Consider the following 15,916-nt stretch of genomic DNA (forward strand, 5'->3'; position numbering starts at 1 on the left):
ATTATGAATCAAACCCAAAAATATTTTGTTTAAAACATAAATGACAATAATGAAACATAAAATAATAAAGTTAAAAGTAACAACTTTATAAAAGAAAAAAAATAATAATCATAATGGATCAATCTTGATTGAAGCAAATTCCAAATAGGCAACAAGTGCCTGCAGGATGACAATTGTGTCACTTCTATAGATTTCTAAAGAGTCGCACTGAACCACACAGTTGTCATTCCATTCATTTTTATTTTGTTCACCATGAATACACTACCTAAATCACATATAAAAGCACAAATATTATACTATGGGTAAGAAACTGCATTTTTCCTGTTTCTTTAAACTTGCTTATGTAAATTAAACCTGATAAACACTTTCAATGAACTTTTGTTTTACTGGTCAATCACAATGAACTTTTGTTTTCACATTTAAGTATTTCCTTGCTACTTTGGATCTTTACAGATACTTGTTATCACTGTAATGAACATGGTATTTCTTATTACCTCTTCAGCTTGAAATGAAACCAGTTTTTACTTTTTCCCATAAGTTCACACTGTTATATATAAGGTATATTTTGTCTAGAAATACAAAACTTGCATGCACTGTACAATACTTCTGCTAATTTGTTCTACAATAACAACATTAAAACAAAGAAATGTACAAAATTAAGCTTAGAATATAAGCACTGTTATCAATTTATCAAGTTTGTATATTTATAGAGAATAATTACATATTCCACTAAGTATCATTCACTGGAGAAATATTTCAAATTTTGTAGTGTATTGTAAGAGAGGTAAATAATAGTACTGCTACACAGTGAGTGCAAAATTTACAGTTTATTTACAGTTAATTTTAATTGTTGGTGTAATGCTGTTTTGTTACTGTTATTTAATTCAAACCAACAGTAAACAAAAGTCATGTGACCCAATAATATATACCTGTGAAAAACAGAAATACCCTAGAATAAATGTAACAGTGTGGCAGACTTGAAAACATTTTAAGTTGGTGAAATAAAGTGCCTCAAACACCACTTGGAGGTCTAAAAAAACATTAATCATTAATTTCGTGTCAATGAAAATAATTTTAGAAAAAATATTAATTCTATGTATTACCAAAAAATATTACAAATCAAAATCATCAAACGAGAGAGGGAAGGTGAATGAAAGAGCTTTAGTAATACACTAAGAAAACAGTCAAAAGAAATAAAAGTAAAAACAATATATATAAAAATTAGCTTTGAGGGTTATCAAAGCACAAAGGAACAGAAAAAGAAGAACACCAAGCCCAAGAAAAAGGTAGCTTCCCAACACAGTAGAACTTTAGCAAGATAAATGAAGATACAAGCATCTTGATCTGTAATTAGTTCTAACATTTTCAGCAGGAAAAAATCTCATAATACTTCTTAAATTCTTCCAAACATTTTTTTCATATATCTCTAGTGTAAATTGAATATCAATAACTGTAACACTGCCTTAAATCTACAAATGCCCACCATCAATGATTTATTTGCATAAGTTTATGAGTATAACTCATTTGAAAATATTAATCATAATTGTTTCCCTATGAAATTGTAATATTTCAACCAATAATTTCTAACCCTCTTTCCACTGCTTTGTAGGAATTCTGGCAGATATTATCAAGCACTGCTCTTAGCACGTGCTCATTAAGGGATATTATTCTTTCTCTGGTAATGAGAAAAATATATGAATTAAATATTTAACAATTTTATTGAACAAAGTATTAGCCAAAATAAATGACGTCAGAACAAATTTAAGCTAAATGCCTAATCAGCTATTAAAAAAAAAGTTCCTGGCAAGTTGTTAAATATGCCCTTTTACAACATATGACTGCTGTAACATTTTATTCCATAGTAAATGACTGCTCAGCAATGAGTAGAAAGCAAATAGTTTCATTTTGAGAATTTCTGTGTGTATAGAAATTATATTATTAAAAGCACAAAAATTACATTATACAATTTGTCACCCATGCAAGTATAAATAAGTGTACATAATACTCACTATATAAGTGATAGCCTTATTTTCTAAGCAAATTATTCAGTTTTACTTTTAATCAAACTTAGTTTGATAGTTTGTTAATTTAAATTTTTTAAAAGTCAGACACGTAACTATGAGCTATTGGTTACTGTTTTAATTTTTGAGAAAAAAGTCATGCATTGTAATTTTTGAGGACAAAGCAGCACACTTTGTATGAAATGAGAAAAAAAGTTTCATAACATCCTTTTTTTAGATCCACAAAATCAATACTATAACTGAACAGCCAGCAGGTAGATTAACTGCGAGAACTAGCAATGATGTAAGCAAACATCTTGCTATCTGAACATTCAGGAATGCAACAGGCCAGAGTAAGAAAAGAGGGCCTGTGGTTAGCTGTCACGATAGGTTGACTAAGAATTTTACAACCTAATTATTAATCAAAGAACACTGCCTTATAATCGAGCCAATACGGTAATTTTAACTGAACAGAAAGCAGCCAGGTGAATCCATCCTTCCCCAAGAGCCTTACACCATTTAATAAAAAACCTACAGAAAATAAAGTTTACTTCTTCCACATATATAAAAAATTCTTAGTGTAGAAGTTTATTCATTTAAAAAAGTTTTAGTTATTTAATGTTATGCACATAATTCAAATTTCCTGAGTTTTTTATGAGGCTTATTTATTACTTGCAGTGCCCTGGAAGTAAAGTTGAAATAGTTTTGAAGGAAATGGCACCAATTTGAGCTTGTAATTGATACAAGTGTAGTTTTATCAACATTAGCTATTAAGAGTTTCTCGACCTTAGCTGGCATGATAGTTCCTGAAAATGAGGGTTGTCCTACATACGAGCTCACTCTATAATCTTGTCAATAGTTTTTTAAGTTTCCAAAAGTTCCTACTAACTTGATTGTTTGAAAGAAAAATATAGTTAAAATTAAAAATAAAAGTAAATATATCTAAAATAATTGTTTTAAATTTTAAATATACATCTATTTAAATGTGGTTACAGAAATAAAATTAACCTCTTCCCTAGCATTATGGAGAGCGGTACACTCTGAAGGAAAGTTTTAAGATTTTTAAACTATGCTTTTTGAATAATAATTTCATTCACTTGAAAAATCTTTATTGTATTATGATATATAGAGCAGTGGAGAGTAATATAGTCAGGTGTCAAATATTGTCACCTGTGACGTAAATAATTTATTAACCAATGCGAATTCAATATATGGGTTGAATAGCGTGGGAAATTTTCAGTGCGAATGTTTTGCTTACCAACAATTGTGTTTGTCAACAGCGAGTGATAATACGTCAAAGTGAGTATTATGGTTTATAATTCCTGACCTATTGATGATACATGGGAAATATCTTGATAAGCAGTATTCATAAGGGACACAAGTAAAGAAAAAACTCATATTCCATTAAAATTGAGAAATAGAACAATAAATTACAGCCATTATTCATTTAAGAAAATGCACAACAGACTGTCGGAGGCTGCCATGACAAATGACCTTGAAAGGTGACAGGACCGGGCAAAATAATATTACCTACCCAAAAATTAAATGTTCGGGTAATATCGTCACCTTGCAAATCAAAGGAAAATCCTTGAAATTCTCAATTTAATTGTTTCACATAAATAAATGAAACAGCACATGTAAACATGAAATTTAAGTTATAATACCAGTTCTGGGGAGTGATTATTTTCACATATAACATGTTTGTAGCACCAATCATGTGTGGCATATGAGCAACCTGGGAGGGAAGGGCAAGTCAATGCTCTATATGATTCAATCTATAACCCTTATTCTGAATTTTACAGATGCCATCTCAACTAGCTATCAGGAAGAAGAGGAGGCAGTACAATGAAGGGCAAACAGCACGAGCCAATGCAGCTGTCAGTGGCAATATGTCGAAAATGGGTGACGCAAAGTGGTTCAATGTCCCCCAAATGACCCTCTCTAACAAGGTTCAAGGGAAGATGAAGGAAGTTTGCCTTTGGGTCAGTGGCTAATTCTGCATATAGCAGAAGAAAATGTATTTGTGAAATACTTAGCATGACCAAGATAGGGTATCCTTTGACAAGGCATGGTTTTTGTCTGAAAGAAAAAGAAAATTCTTCTGAGAGATGGGAGGAAAAATCCATTCAAAAATGACTTGCCAGGTATGTTAAACTTCAGTAAGACATACAATTTCACTTCACTGAAAAAGTTGTAAGATATGAGAAATAACCATTTTTCTTCTTCTAGGGAAAGACTGATATCTAGCTTTTGTGAGACGACACCAGGAGCTGTCTGAGAGGAAGCCACAAAAGCTGAGGAGAGAGAGAGCAATAGCCACCCAAGAGAAGCTGCAGAATTGGTTCTCAGAATACCACCAATATCCACAAGAGGAGGTCCTAGTTCATGTGGAAATGTTGGCAGATTTCCACTCAGCATATCATTAGACAGGGTCTTGTCACCTTGTGGTGCAAGGCATGTCTACCAGGTTGTGTCCAGATTAGTGCCAACATTGCTTCTTCCTGACAACATGATATTTTATATTAAAAAACAATTCACAGTTAACTCTTTTAATTCAAAATGATATGAGACAGTAAATTGGTGGGAATAATGGACACATTCAAAAAAAAAACTTCAGTGACGATATTAGTCTCCCTATGATGATTTTACCCTACCTTGACACAATGTTCCATTTTAAAAATAACGTGTCCTCATTTCATTGTATTCAGTAAATCATATATCACTTTTATTCATTGCTCATAAGGTTCCTGTTTATAGAGTACCACAAACAAAACAATTTGTATCTATATACTAATGACTGACTTTTCCTTTAAAGCAGTGGTTCCCAACCAGGGGTGCAAGATAGCATTTCAGGGAGTGCGAGATAGTATTCCAGGGGGTGCGAGATAACATTTCAGTTTTGTTTTTTTATATTAAGGGTAAGGTTTATGCAACTTTTAGTTTGTTGTAATATTTTTTCTTTCCCAAATGTTTCGTTTTTGTTTATATATCATTAAAAACTAATTATAAAAATTTGTTATGGCCACCTTCACCTTTATTCTTAAATAAATAATTACTGTGAGGGGTGTGAGAACACATTAAAATTTTTTAGGAGTGTGGTGCATAAAAAAGGTTGGGAACCACTGCTTTAAAGTGACAATATTACCCTTCACTGCTCTCTCTCTATATATATATATATTTTTTTTTTTCTTTAGTTATATTTTACATATATGCATGTGGTTTTTAAAATAATTCTTTCTTCTCCAACCTCAAAAAACCCTAAAACCTTCTACAATATAGTGACTTAAATGTAACTATAAAAATACTCTTATTGTGACAAATATTTAACCTAACCAAATAAAAAAGGATATAACTATAATAATATACCTGGATCAAACTGAATGATATTAGCTTTGTCAGGAATATAGTCTTTTCTTGCCTGTGCTGTTTGATCTATTGCTAAAACTGTCACAAAAGAAGATCCATTCAGTGATCCTCGTCTTAAAATTTCAACAATAAAATATTTCTGGTTCTCACACACCCTGTACTCTGGCAAAGAAAACTGAACCACAGACCACTGCAGAATGATGCTGAAACACATTGAAAAAGAACAAAGTTAGCCAATCTATCCTTACACAATATTCATTGTGAAAACAATTTCAATTATCATATAATAAAATAAACATAAACTTTTCTGAACTAAGAATAAAAGAGGGCAGCATGCATTTGAAAAAAAAAGTCACAAATATAACAAACAAAAATGCAGTTTCCTGAATATTATATCTTTAACAGCTGCTAGATTACTGAATTCTACTTCGATTAATAAGATTATTTTTTTCACATAATCTGAAAAATCAAGCTACTCTCAGTTTTATTACATCAGCTCAATTCTTTTAATAAAAGCTTTTCACAGTTTCATACGATAGTTCTCTCAGATTCTATTCATTGGGTCATATGGATACGACCACTAATTCAATAATTTGTCCAATAAAGTAAAGATCACATTGATTACAAACACATGTGAAATATCTTGAATAACAGGACCAGGGAGAAGTATCAAATTACTTAAGCATTTGTTTCTCCTTCATAAAATAAAATAAGAAACTAAAGTTCTATGTTTTACACAAACACTTAAATTATTTGGAAAATATCTACATGTAAACCCATTTAACTAATGCATACCTGTGCTCTTTTCCACTTCTTCCATTATTAACTATTCTAAAGGTAAAACTGTCATTCATGGCATTGACTTTACTGTCATGGATCACATAACGAACATTTTGTTTGTCAACATCTAACTGAGTGAAAGATGTAACTGGCTGAGTATAAGATTTAACTCTGAGGAAACCATTTTGTGGTAAGCCTATAAGCACATATTGTAGTTCTTCTGCATTTGAATCTTCATCAATGGCCATCAAATTTCTAGGTGTTAGGGTAAAACCATATTCTCCATTTCCAAAATCTTCTACTTGTTCAGGGGACTGCACTTTCAAAACAGAAGGAAAGACAGTTTTTCTTTCACTGAACAAGATTTCAAAACTGCAAGAAAAGTTTATGTAAATGTAAATACACAAACACAGAAAACAAAACGAATATTTATAAATATATATACCTACTACAAAACAATAAACATATATTGATTATGATATAAAATATTAGCAATCAAGTTGTCAAGTAGAAAATTTTTTAAGACAGAAAATAATTATTACTTATTTTTCAGTTTTTACTCAAAGGTCAACCCATGAGACAAATAAAATTCTAGATTTCCAATTTAATGCAATAATTAATGATATTTAAGTTCTTATAATCACACCTGATTTATAAATAATTCCTAAGTTCAAGCTACTTTTGTGTTAACATTACAAACATATAACAGAAACCTGTACTCTTATATATGAAACGTTCATTTTAGTGGAAAGACCTTTTCTGAAAACTCCAATAACTTCCAGGTTCATATTTTTATACTTAAAGTCATAGAGATGTCTAATGCTAACAGTATTAGTCCAGTAATCTTTTACTCATCAATCACAGCCATACAAACATCTTATTTTTTAAGTACATTTATTACGATCAAGAAGACATAAGAAATTTACAAGTTGAAACATTAATTTAAGGCCCAACAGTTGTGAATAAATTATGTTAACTACAAATGTGTCTCACACAGTCATCTTAATTTGTCTATTGTAAACTTAAAATCAGAGGGATGTAGAAACAGCTTTTCAGATCTATCTTTTAATCTTATAACATTGCCTAAGAGACCTTTAAATGAACACTAGAGCTTGTCAGATGGATTGGATGATGAAAAACAAAAGATTATCTGAAACAATATCTATGTACAGTATAATACTTTAAAAGTTACAAAAATAACAAAGCACTGAAAACCAAATTTTGACACTTAAAGAATAACTTCTGTTACAGCTGATAAAGTTGGAATATAGTTGTGCATCTAATGACAAACTAATCTCCTTACCGAAAATTTGTTTGCTTTCCATCTTCTGATTTATGTGCTATTGCTTTCTTACTAGACAATTGGAAAACAAAACTGTCTGAAGTGGTAAAGTTAGATGATTCCTTCTTATAAAAAACATTTCCCTTATTGATATCTTCTTGGCTAAAGTTCTGTGCAATGTCCCTGTTGTTCTTTAGCAAAATACCAAAATGAGGGTATTCTACAACAATAAAATGCACATCTTTTGCAGCTAATTGGTTGCCTTTGGCCTCAAGATGATTTGATGAAATTGCTGCTGTCCCATTCTGAAACACTTTTAATTTCTTTAAAGTAGTCAAAACCAAAGAATAATCAATAATGGGAGAAATTTTAATTGGAAATATGCCAGTAATTTCTCTTTTTCCTTTGACCACCATAAAATCAAAACTATCCAATTCAATTTGCATATCTTGAACAGTGTGGTTATATATAACTTTTCCATCTAATAAATCTTGGAAAGAGAACTGACCAATTGGCTCTCCTACATTGGAACTTATCTCCAACTGACCATACTGTGGCGTACGTGTTACGATAAAAATATCTTCTTTTTCCAGTTCCTCCATAAAATCACCAAAAGAGTTTTTACTAACTGTAACATGACTTCCAAAAGGAACAACTGTCCCATTTAACCTGAACTCCATTGTTCTGTTATGAAAGTCAGCCAAGAGAATAGGAAACAAAAATACTTTAGTCTGATGAACACCATCACCTACAGAGTACTGAAAACTGTCTTGTTTCAAAGAAGTGCTTAACCCTTGATATGAGTATCTGCAAAAATAAAAATTAACAGGAATAACAGAACTGAAATGTCTTTTAAAAACTTATGGTATGCAGCAAACACTAATTTATGAAAATAAACAGAGTAAATATACCAAATACTTATCAATGTATTTAAAAATTTCTCTATGTAATGAACAAGAAGAAATGCAACATTTGTATGCATTTCAAATATTGAGGTAATACTTACAAATTAGACATAATGATAAAAATTGAACTATTTAAATAGATTGCTTTTTCTGGCACACATATATGTATTTAACATAATAAAGTTGTTTGAAAAAACACATCTTTGAAAGAACTTTAATAAAAATGCTGATCTTTGTGTGTCCTTCTATATTATTATAAACAATCAATTATAGTTTATCTTTGTTGGGAAATGACTGACATAAGCAGTTTTTTTAAATCACATTTCCTGTTACATAAACATAATCAAATTCAATAAAGTTTCTACACTCACAAATCCAAACTAGGAATAATCTCCTACTTAACAGGTTTGTATTGTGTAAAACAAAAATATAGCTATAATGAATTTAGCATTTAAAATAAAGTACCAATACTATTATGTTGTTGAATCTGACTAGACTGAACTATATTTTACAGAAGTAATGAAATTAAAGTATTACCTTTCATTAAATGTTGCCATTACAAATTTGTCACATAAAATTTATATATATATATACAGTTTTCAGTAAATAACCACAAACTAAAATAAACCAGTCATTATCAACTACAGTACGTTTACAATTATGCACAGATGACATCACTTTGAAGGACAATATCTCTGCCTTACATGGTGCTCTAATCCAAAAGATAAAAATTAGTAATAATAAATATTCCCATGGTCACTTACTTACAAAGTGACAATGAATTACTTTATAAATATTTAAAGTCACTATCTATCTATCTGTATACACACAGACACACTTGAATAAGTATTGGCAAGATGGTTCTACTTCTAAAGTAAACTTATATGTACATTGTTTCTCGTAGTAAAGCATATATAAATTACCTGATAAGGTTGTTACTAATCTCTTCTTGACTGAAATTCATGGGATCAAGGACAGTCCACAGCCACTTTCGTTGAAGCTTTTGAAGAACTCCAAGGTTTGGAGGTGTAGTAACATGATATATCAATTGTTCTGGAGGTGTATCTTCATCAATGGCTAGTAACAATGCACTGGACAATAACAAATTTCCTTGATTATCCACTTCACCTCCAATATTCTTAAAAACTCGAGGAGGTTCATCGTTCAGCGGTGTCACTGAAACGTATGCTGTTTTAGACACAGTATTTTTTCCATCACTAATTGCCAAAGTAAACCAGTCAAAAAAATTCTCATTACCACTATGCCTGTAATGAACATTTTGGTAGAATCCATCGAGCGTTAGTTCAACAAATGGTAAATCTCTCTCCATGTTAGCATGATCCAAAAGTACAACCTGTACCAGTGATCCTGACTTAGGAGCTGTCTCTATCCTTACAGTTATTATGTTACCTGGGAAGTCTCTATCAGTCACTGTCAAAGTATCAGGGTCCAATCTTGCTAATCCTCCCTCAGATACAGTCAAGTTCTTAAGAGTCACCAAAGGTACTTCATCATTTACAGGAATTATCTTAATGCTGACCAAAACTGAAGAAGTATTAAACATTCCATCAGACACCATCACCTCAAAAAAGTCTGCTTCTGGTTCCAATCCTCTGGAATAAATCAAAATTAAAGATGCAATATTCTAAAGTTCATACTATGGTTAAAACCTTCACATTCCACTGATTATATGTTTTTCAGTTCCAGTAACTTCACTACTCTTATCCATCAGTCTCAGATTATGACAATCTGAGACCCTATGCTATGTGAATTTTAAGAGGCCCTATACAATAACAAAATTGAAATGGAGACATTTTTTTCTTTTTTAAGAAGCAACTAAGAGGCCTCATATATTATGAGACTCTAAGCTGTAGCTTCATTAGCTTATGCCTTAATCCAGGGTGCTATACTCTGTTCTATACACTGATAAAGATATTTTTTTATTCAGTACTGAAAGTAAAACTCCCCAAAAAATGTAGACCACTGTCACTGATCTAGAATTACTCTATTTAATAACAGGTAAGAGTTACAGCCATTAAGCCCATTTATATACTAAAATTCTGCAGACAAATTATTAGTGGGGTTTATTAATAGTATCTCAGAAGTTAAGAGACATTTAAGAGTTACTGGACACTTCTTAGACAGTGATATAATTGCCTGTTTATTTCATATTAGGAGAAGTCATGAAAGTTAAACTGTTAAGTTTAACCAGTTTTCAAAAAGCACTTGAGGTTCATAAGTGCCACAACAGACTTGTAAACAAGCATACATCTGGACAGCTACTGTCTTGGATGTATAAATTTTGATGCTGGCAGAAAATATTAGCACCATTCTTAAAACTGTTTTAAGCAAAAGAAGTAATTAAACCTGTGTTAATCACAATAAATTAAAAGATAACATGAAATGCACATTCACTAACACTAACCTCCAAGAAAACAACAGCCAGTTTCTTGACATCAAAAGAACGAGGTCCTTTAGCCACAAATATCACTTGAATATTAATAATAAATATATTAAATTGAATAATAATAATAAAAAAATGTATTGACTGCCATAACCAATTCAGCAAATACAATAATAATAACAATTATGTGTTCTATCTTACAATTATCATTTCAGATGTTTTCATTATTTTTCCTAATAAAATCATTAGCAGAGAGGGACAAATGACTTGGAAAAGCAACACACATAAATCATTGCATTTTTGAGGAAGGATAGCTTCATATAAAATATAAGCCTAAGCACTGCTATGACCAGAAAAATTCCCATAAAACTAATAAACCTGTGGAGTTGCATAGAAACAACCAAATCATTTTTTTCATCAGTGAATAGTTATTAAAATATAATTATGCTTCTTACTTAAACTCTGAAATTTTACATGCAGATATGCATTCAAGACATTAAGTGCATGCACCAGTGATGATAAGGTTATTTAATTTGTCATTAGTTATTTTGATATTAATTTAGCATAAACCATAAAAATACTAGGAAATCTTCAGAACAATACCTCTATTTTATCTGTTATTTTCATTATTGTATTTTTTTGTGGGTTTGGTCAATTTGACCAACCTTGTAACCAATACAAAAAATTAGAAAAAAAATGACTACAAAATTATAACAAGAAATCACAAATGTTTTGTCAAAATAGCTTAAATCTTATAACACTAAACATCTATATAATTTTTTTTTTCTTTGCTGAGTTTCAGCCTTGTCTCACTAACATTATAGAAGTTGCAATGACATGGCATGTGAACTGTTACCACATCTAACAGTATAAAACTGGTCTTTACAAAGCGATCTGTCTTTGGTTTGTTATAGTGAACCTGTATTTCATAAAATACAGTCACATGTCAGTTATATTACATTACATATGGACATATATATATTTACTATTTACAAATAAGTTTATAAATTTCAGTTATTTATCTTAAAACATTGAACACTAAATAACAGAATGTAGAAAACAATGATTTTTTCAACTTGCAAACTTTGTACTTATTTGCCTACTTGTTTTAATTTGCTAAGCCTTGTCAAATTCTGCATGTGGAGAATTTAAAATAAAATAATTCTCTTAGGTTTTACATATGTAATTTGAAATAACCAAATAATATAAAATTATTTTATCAATTTTGTGGAATTGCACTGTAACTTATTAAGCTTACTAGATATTTTCAAACCTGGGTTGAATTAAAATTGATTGGACTCCCTTCAACATATGAAGTACTTATAGTAGGATTGTTTATTTGTTTGTTGAATTTCTTGCAAAACTATCAGAGTATCTGTGCTAGCCATTCCTAATTTAGAAATGATAGAGTAGAGAGAATGCATTGTTAACTAAACAACATAAAATTACTTTATCAGTACTGCAGAACTGCAATAACTTATCAGGCTTACTAAATACACTGTATTTTGGCAAAAAATAATTGTTTTTCTGACAGCATTTTCACTTACCTATTCCTTCTGAGATTTGAGACAAGAGAAATAATTTTGGGAACTTCTCACCTTCTAGAGGCTGAGAAAACCAGGTGAGGGATATCCTGAGCTTTCAATTGGTTATTCACACAAAGACAGAAGTAGGTGTACATAAGCAAGTTTTCTACAAAATGAAAGAGGTGGTCAGGGCCCACTTTGTCTGATTGGCTGAATGTAGTGATATCTCAGCAATCATAGAAGATAGGAGATTCTTATTTTATACTCTAGCCTGTTAATACTGATAATTTGAGCTTCTAGTTCATAAGAAATAATAGACTTTATATTTGGAAATCACAAACATCTAACTTGAAATAAAGTTGCATTCAACATACCATGTGTCATACAAACATTTATATTTAGGAATATTGTTTTAGTATTTACTTTCAAATTAAGAAATTAAGTAATGTATAATACTAATATTTGAATTATAATCTACAGCGTTATACCAAACCTACTGGCGTATACTTATAAAATAGTAGATCAATAACATTTTGAATGTAAGTCTATAAACACGATGGTATGTTCTTTGATCCCTGACTACAGGAAGACCCTAGCAAGAGGGTTAATAATAATAAAAAAAAAAAAGAAGGGAATGGGATTCATTAAGTATAAAACAAAGAAAAAGCTAACGAGATACCAGGATAATCAGTACATTAATAAATTACTGATAACACTTACTTGTGTTTAGACTGTACGTAATATATGTAGCCTGCCTGAACATCTTCAAACAAGAATGTGTATGCCACACGTCCTCTCCTTTCTGTTTCATATTCAATCAAAGGTCTTGTATTCTCCAAAAAACCAAAATCTGGTTCTTTAGTTACAAAACACCTTAACATAGAAATCTGGGTGTCTGCATCACTTACAGATAAGATTTTATCATCAATAGCTGCTTGTTGTCCTTCCTCCACTAGAACAGTTCTCTGAAAGTGAATCTGTGGTGGGCGGTTGTTGACAGGTAATATAAGAACTGTTACAGTGTGTTTGGGATGGTCAAAAAGTCTGGGAAATGGTCTGTCTGACACAATAAAGTTCAGAGTATCCTGCTTTCCTTTTTCACCAATTTCTCTGCCATTATGTACATACAAAACCTAGAGCAGAAGAAGATGAATAAAATTCACTGAATGATTATGACAGAATTAGTTCCTGACGCTTTTGTATAACTCAAAGATTTAGGTAAAGGAAATTTTCATTTCATTATTTTCATTTGTGAACTCATTTTAAACTGACCCTATCTGGAATGGCATTTATTCCTTCTCACAGTGGAAATATTTAACCAAATTGACTGAAACTTAGAAGAAATTGATTAAGTAGTATTTATTTTCACATTAAGAAAAAAATAAGATTCATACAATTTGATTTAATTTACTGTAATTTTTCTGTGTCATAAAATCTAAACATTTCTTTTTAAAGATAGTTTTAAATATGTTAAAAAACTTTCTTTTCTCTTAAAAGTTTAATTTTTTTAAATGTTGATCAGAATGTTCCAAAGAGTTTCAACTCGACTGATATTTATTAAAATATCTCTCATATACTTTTTTTGTTCCAGTAGTCGACACTTTTAGCTATGAATAATAAAAACTTCACAGAAACCGACAAAAATACATTGGTGATTTGGACCTGACTTTTTAAAATGATCACGATCAATTTATAACTAACAGTATCTTTTCAATAAATTGTAAATTATTTTACTTAGATACAATCTTTGGGCATGATAAGCTAAACAATAATATTCAATAAATACAAATTTGAATCATCGTAGTATTTTGCCACTACCTACCCACCTTGCTTTCTAAACCTAAATTGACTAACCAGTTTTTGTTTAACCAAAGAAAATTTCTGTAGCTTTCAAATAAATATAATTCAACACAAAAGCATTTTTAGGAATGACAAGAAACTTTTATTAACCATTTATCTAATCCACACTGTTTGAGAGCCATGGTTGAAAAAGAAGGCATAATCTGGAAGGTTTTTATTAACAGACATCTTGCTCGGATCTTATGTTATGAAGATATTTTGAGACACTTGCAGAGAAACACAAATAATAAAATTTACAGTAAAAGCCTCCCAAATCTGTTGCATGTACTAATTCTTCTAAACTCCCCAGTAGATTTCACTGTTTTTCTCTGCAGAGCTACATCTAATTACTTTGCCATGAAATCATAAATTGCTACTAACACAACTGTTTACAGGTAAGACACCCCAAAATTCTGAAGAAATGTAAGTTGCAACATTTTTTTTTCCATTTTCTCTGGATATCGCCTTAAATATATTAAAAAATGACAAACTACCAAATCAACTGCAAATTGTTTTTCTTTTTGTTGAAACAGAGTGAAACTGTCATTTCTACTTAAATTATCATTTAAAACATGAAATCAGGTATGGATTAGATATTTCAAATTACTTGCACAAAGTTTTGTTCAATCTTATATTAATTAATATCTCTTCATTTAGTTAGAATCTGCTGAATTGTTCATTAACAAATTTTCAATTAATATTACAGAAATGAGAAAGTCAATTTAAGATTCATGTAGTACATTTTCTTGCATAATAATAAAAAAAGCTCTGTAAGTACATATTTAAATTATTTCTTTGTTTTTTATATCAATAAATGTCTAAAAGAAATACTAACACCTATGAAAACTTTAAAGCAGGCACAAAAATGGAGTTAAAAGAATAAAGGAAAATACTTTTAACCCTAAGTGTATGTTCACAAGTCATAACCTTTTATAGTTTCATTCAAAATTTAAGTCAACAACTTTATTGTAAATATATGTTAATTAATATGTTACCATAACACAGTTTATAATTCAATTTTAATAGTTTTCATTTCTTGATTTCAAAGGGAAAAATTAAATAAATTCCAAATCTTCATTTCTCTGTGTGACACTTCTTCACTTTGAATTATCAATTTCAAATATTTTATTTACCCCTATAAAGCTTCTGAATATATCATAAATTATGCTATCATTGTATTTGTTGAGTTTCATGCAAAGAGTTTCAAAGGGTATCTTTGCTAGCCATTCCTAATTTGGAAGTGATAGAGTAGAGGGAAGGCAGCTAGCCAAAATTGCTTACAACAAACTCTTGGATTACTTTTTTATCAATAAATAGTGGGATTGGCTGAAAGGACAAGCACATTTGGTGATGTTATTTGAATTTGTGGCTTACATATAGTGGGTTGAGTGCCCTAACCACCAGACCATATGAAGCCATGGTAGTTTAGTAACTAGAAATGGTTCTTAGAGCAGTAGGACAATGAAATTAAAAGAATTGTCTGTTATAATCTACAGTGTGTTCAGAAAAAAACTGTATTTTTTATTTTATTTCAAATTCTTCAACTTTCCTTACAACTGATGTCTCTATAGTTAACATTAGAAGAAAGGAAGTAATAAAATAAGCAATAATGTTTTACCACAAAAAACTTTTGATATCCAATTAGGAGGTACTAAAGTTAAATATATGAAATATGAAAACTGCAAGATGAAATGAGTCATTTTTTTATTATCAATGTAAACATCACTTTGCACTTAGACAAGTCACACTCCGAGTCAGCCTGATTTTGTAAATTCACGGAGTAATCTTTAGTAAAAACATTTAATATTTGCTAT

General features: G+C 30.3%; 1 protein-coding gene across 2 annotated transcripts in view; it reads right to left on the bottom strand.

The window, feature by feature from the left end:
• Positions 1 to 15,916, bottom strand: part of LOC143245059 (FRAS1-related extracellular matrix protein 1-like) — a 68,897-nt gene that overhangs the window by 19,531 nt on the left and 33,450 nt on the right. For both annotated transcript variants that reach the window (XM_076490858.1, XM_076490857.1), the window contains exons 9-13: positions 12,984 to 13,396; positions 9,257 to 9,946; positions 7,450 to 8,235; positions 6,162 to 6,518; positions 5,367 to 5,569 (exon numbers count right to left, since the gene is read on the bottom strand). In XM_076490858.1, coding sequence (XP_076346973.1) covers positions 5,367 to 5,569; positions 6,162 to 6,518; positions 7,450 to 8,235; positions 9,257 to 9,946; positions 12,984 to 13,396 — 2,449 coding nt within the window. The remainder of the gene's footprint in view (positions 1 to 5,366; positions 5,570 to 6,161; positions 6,519 to 7,449; positions 8,236 to 9,256; positions 9,947 to 12,983; positions 13,397 to 15,916) is intronic.

This window comes from Tachypleus tridentatus, chromosome 2, assembly GCF_004210375.1.
Source record: "Tachypleus tridentatus isolate NWPU-2018 chromosome 2, ASM421037v1, whole genome shotgun sequence".
Classification (NCBI taxonomy): Eukaryota; Metazoa; Arthropoda; class Merostomata; order Xiphosura; family Limulidae; genus Tachypleus; species Tachypleus tridentatus.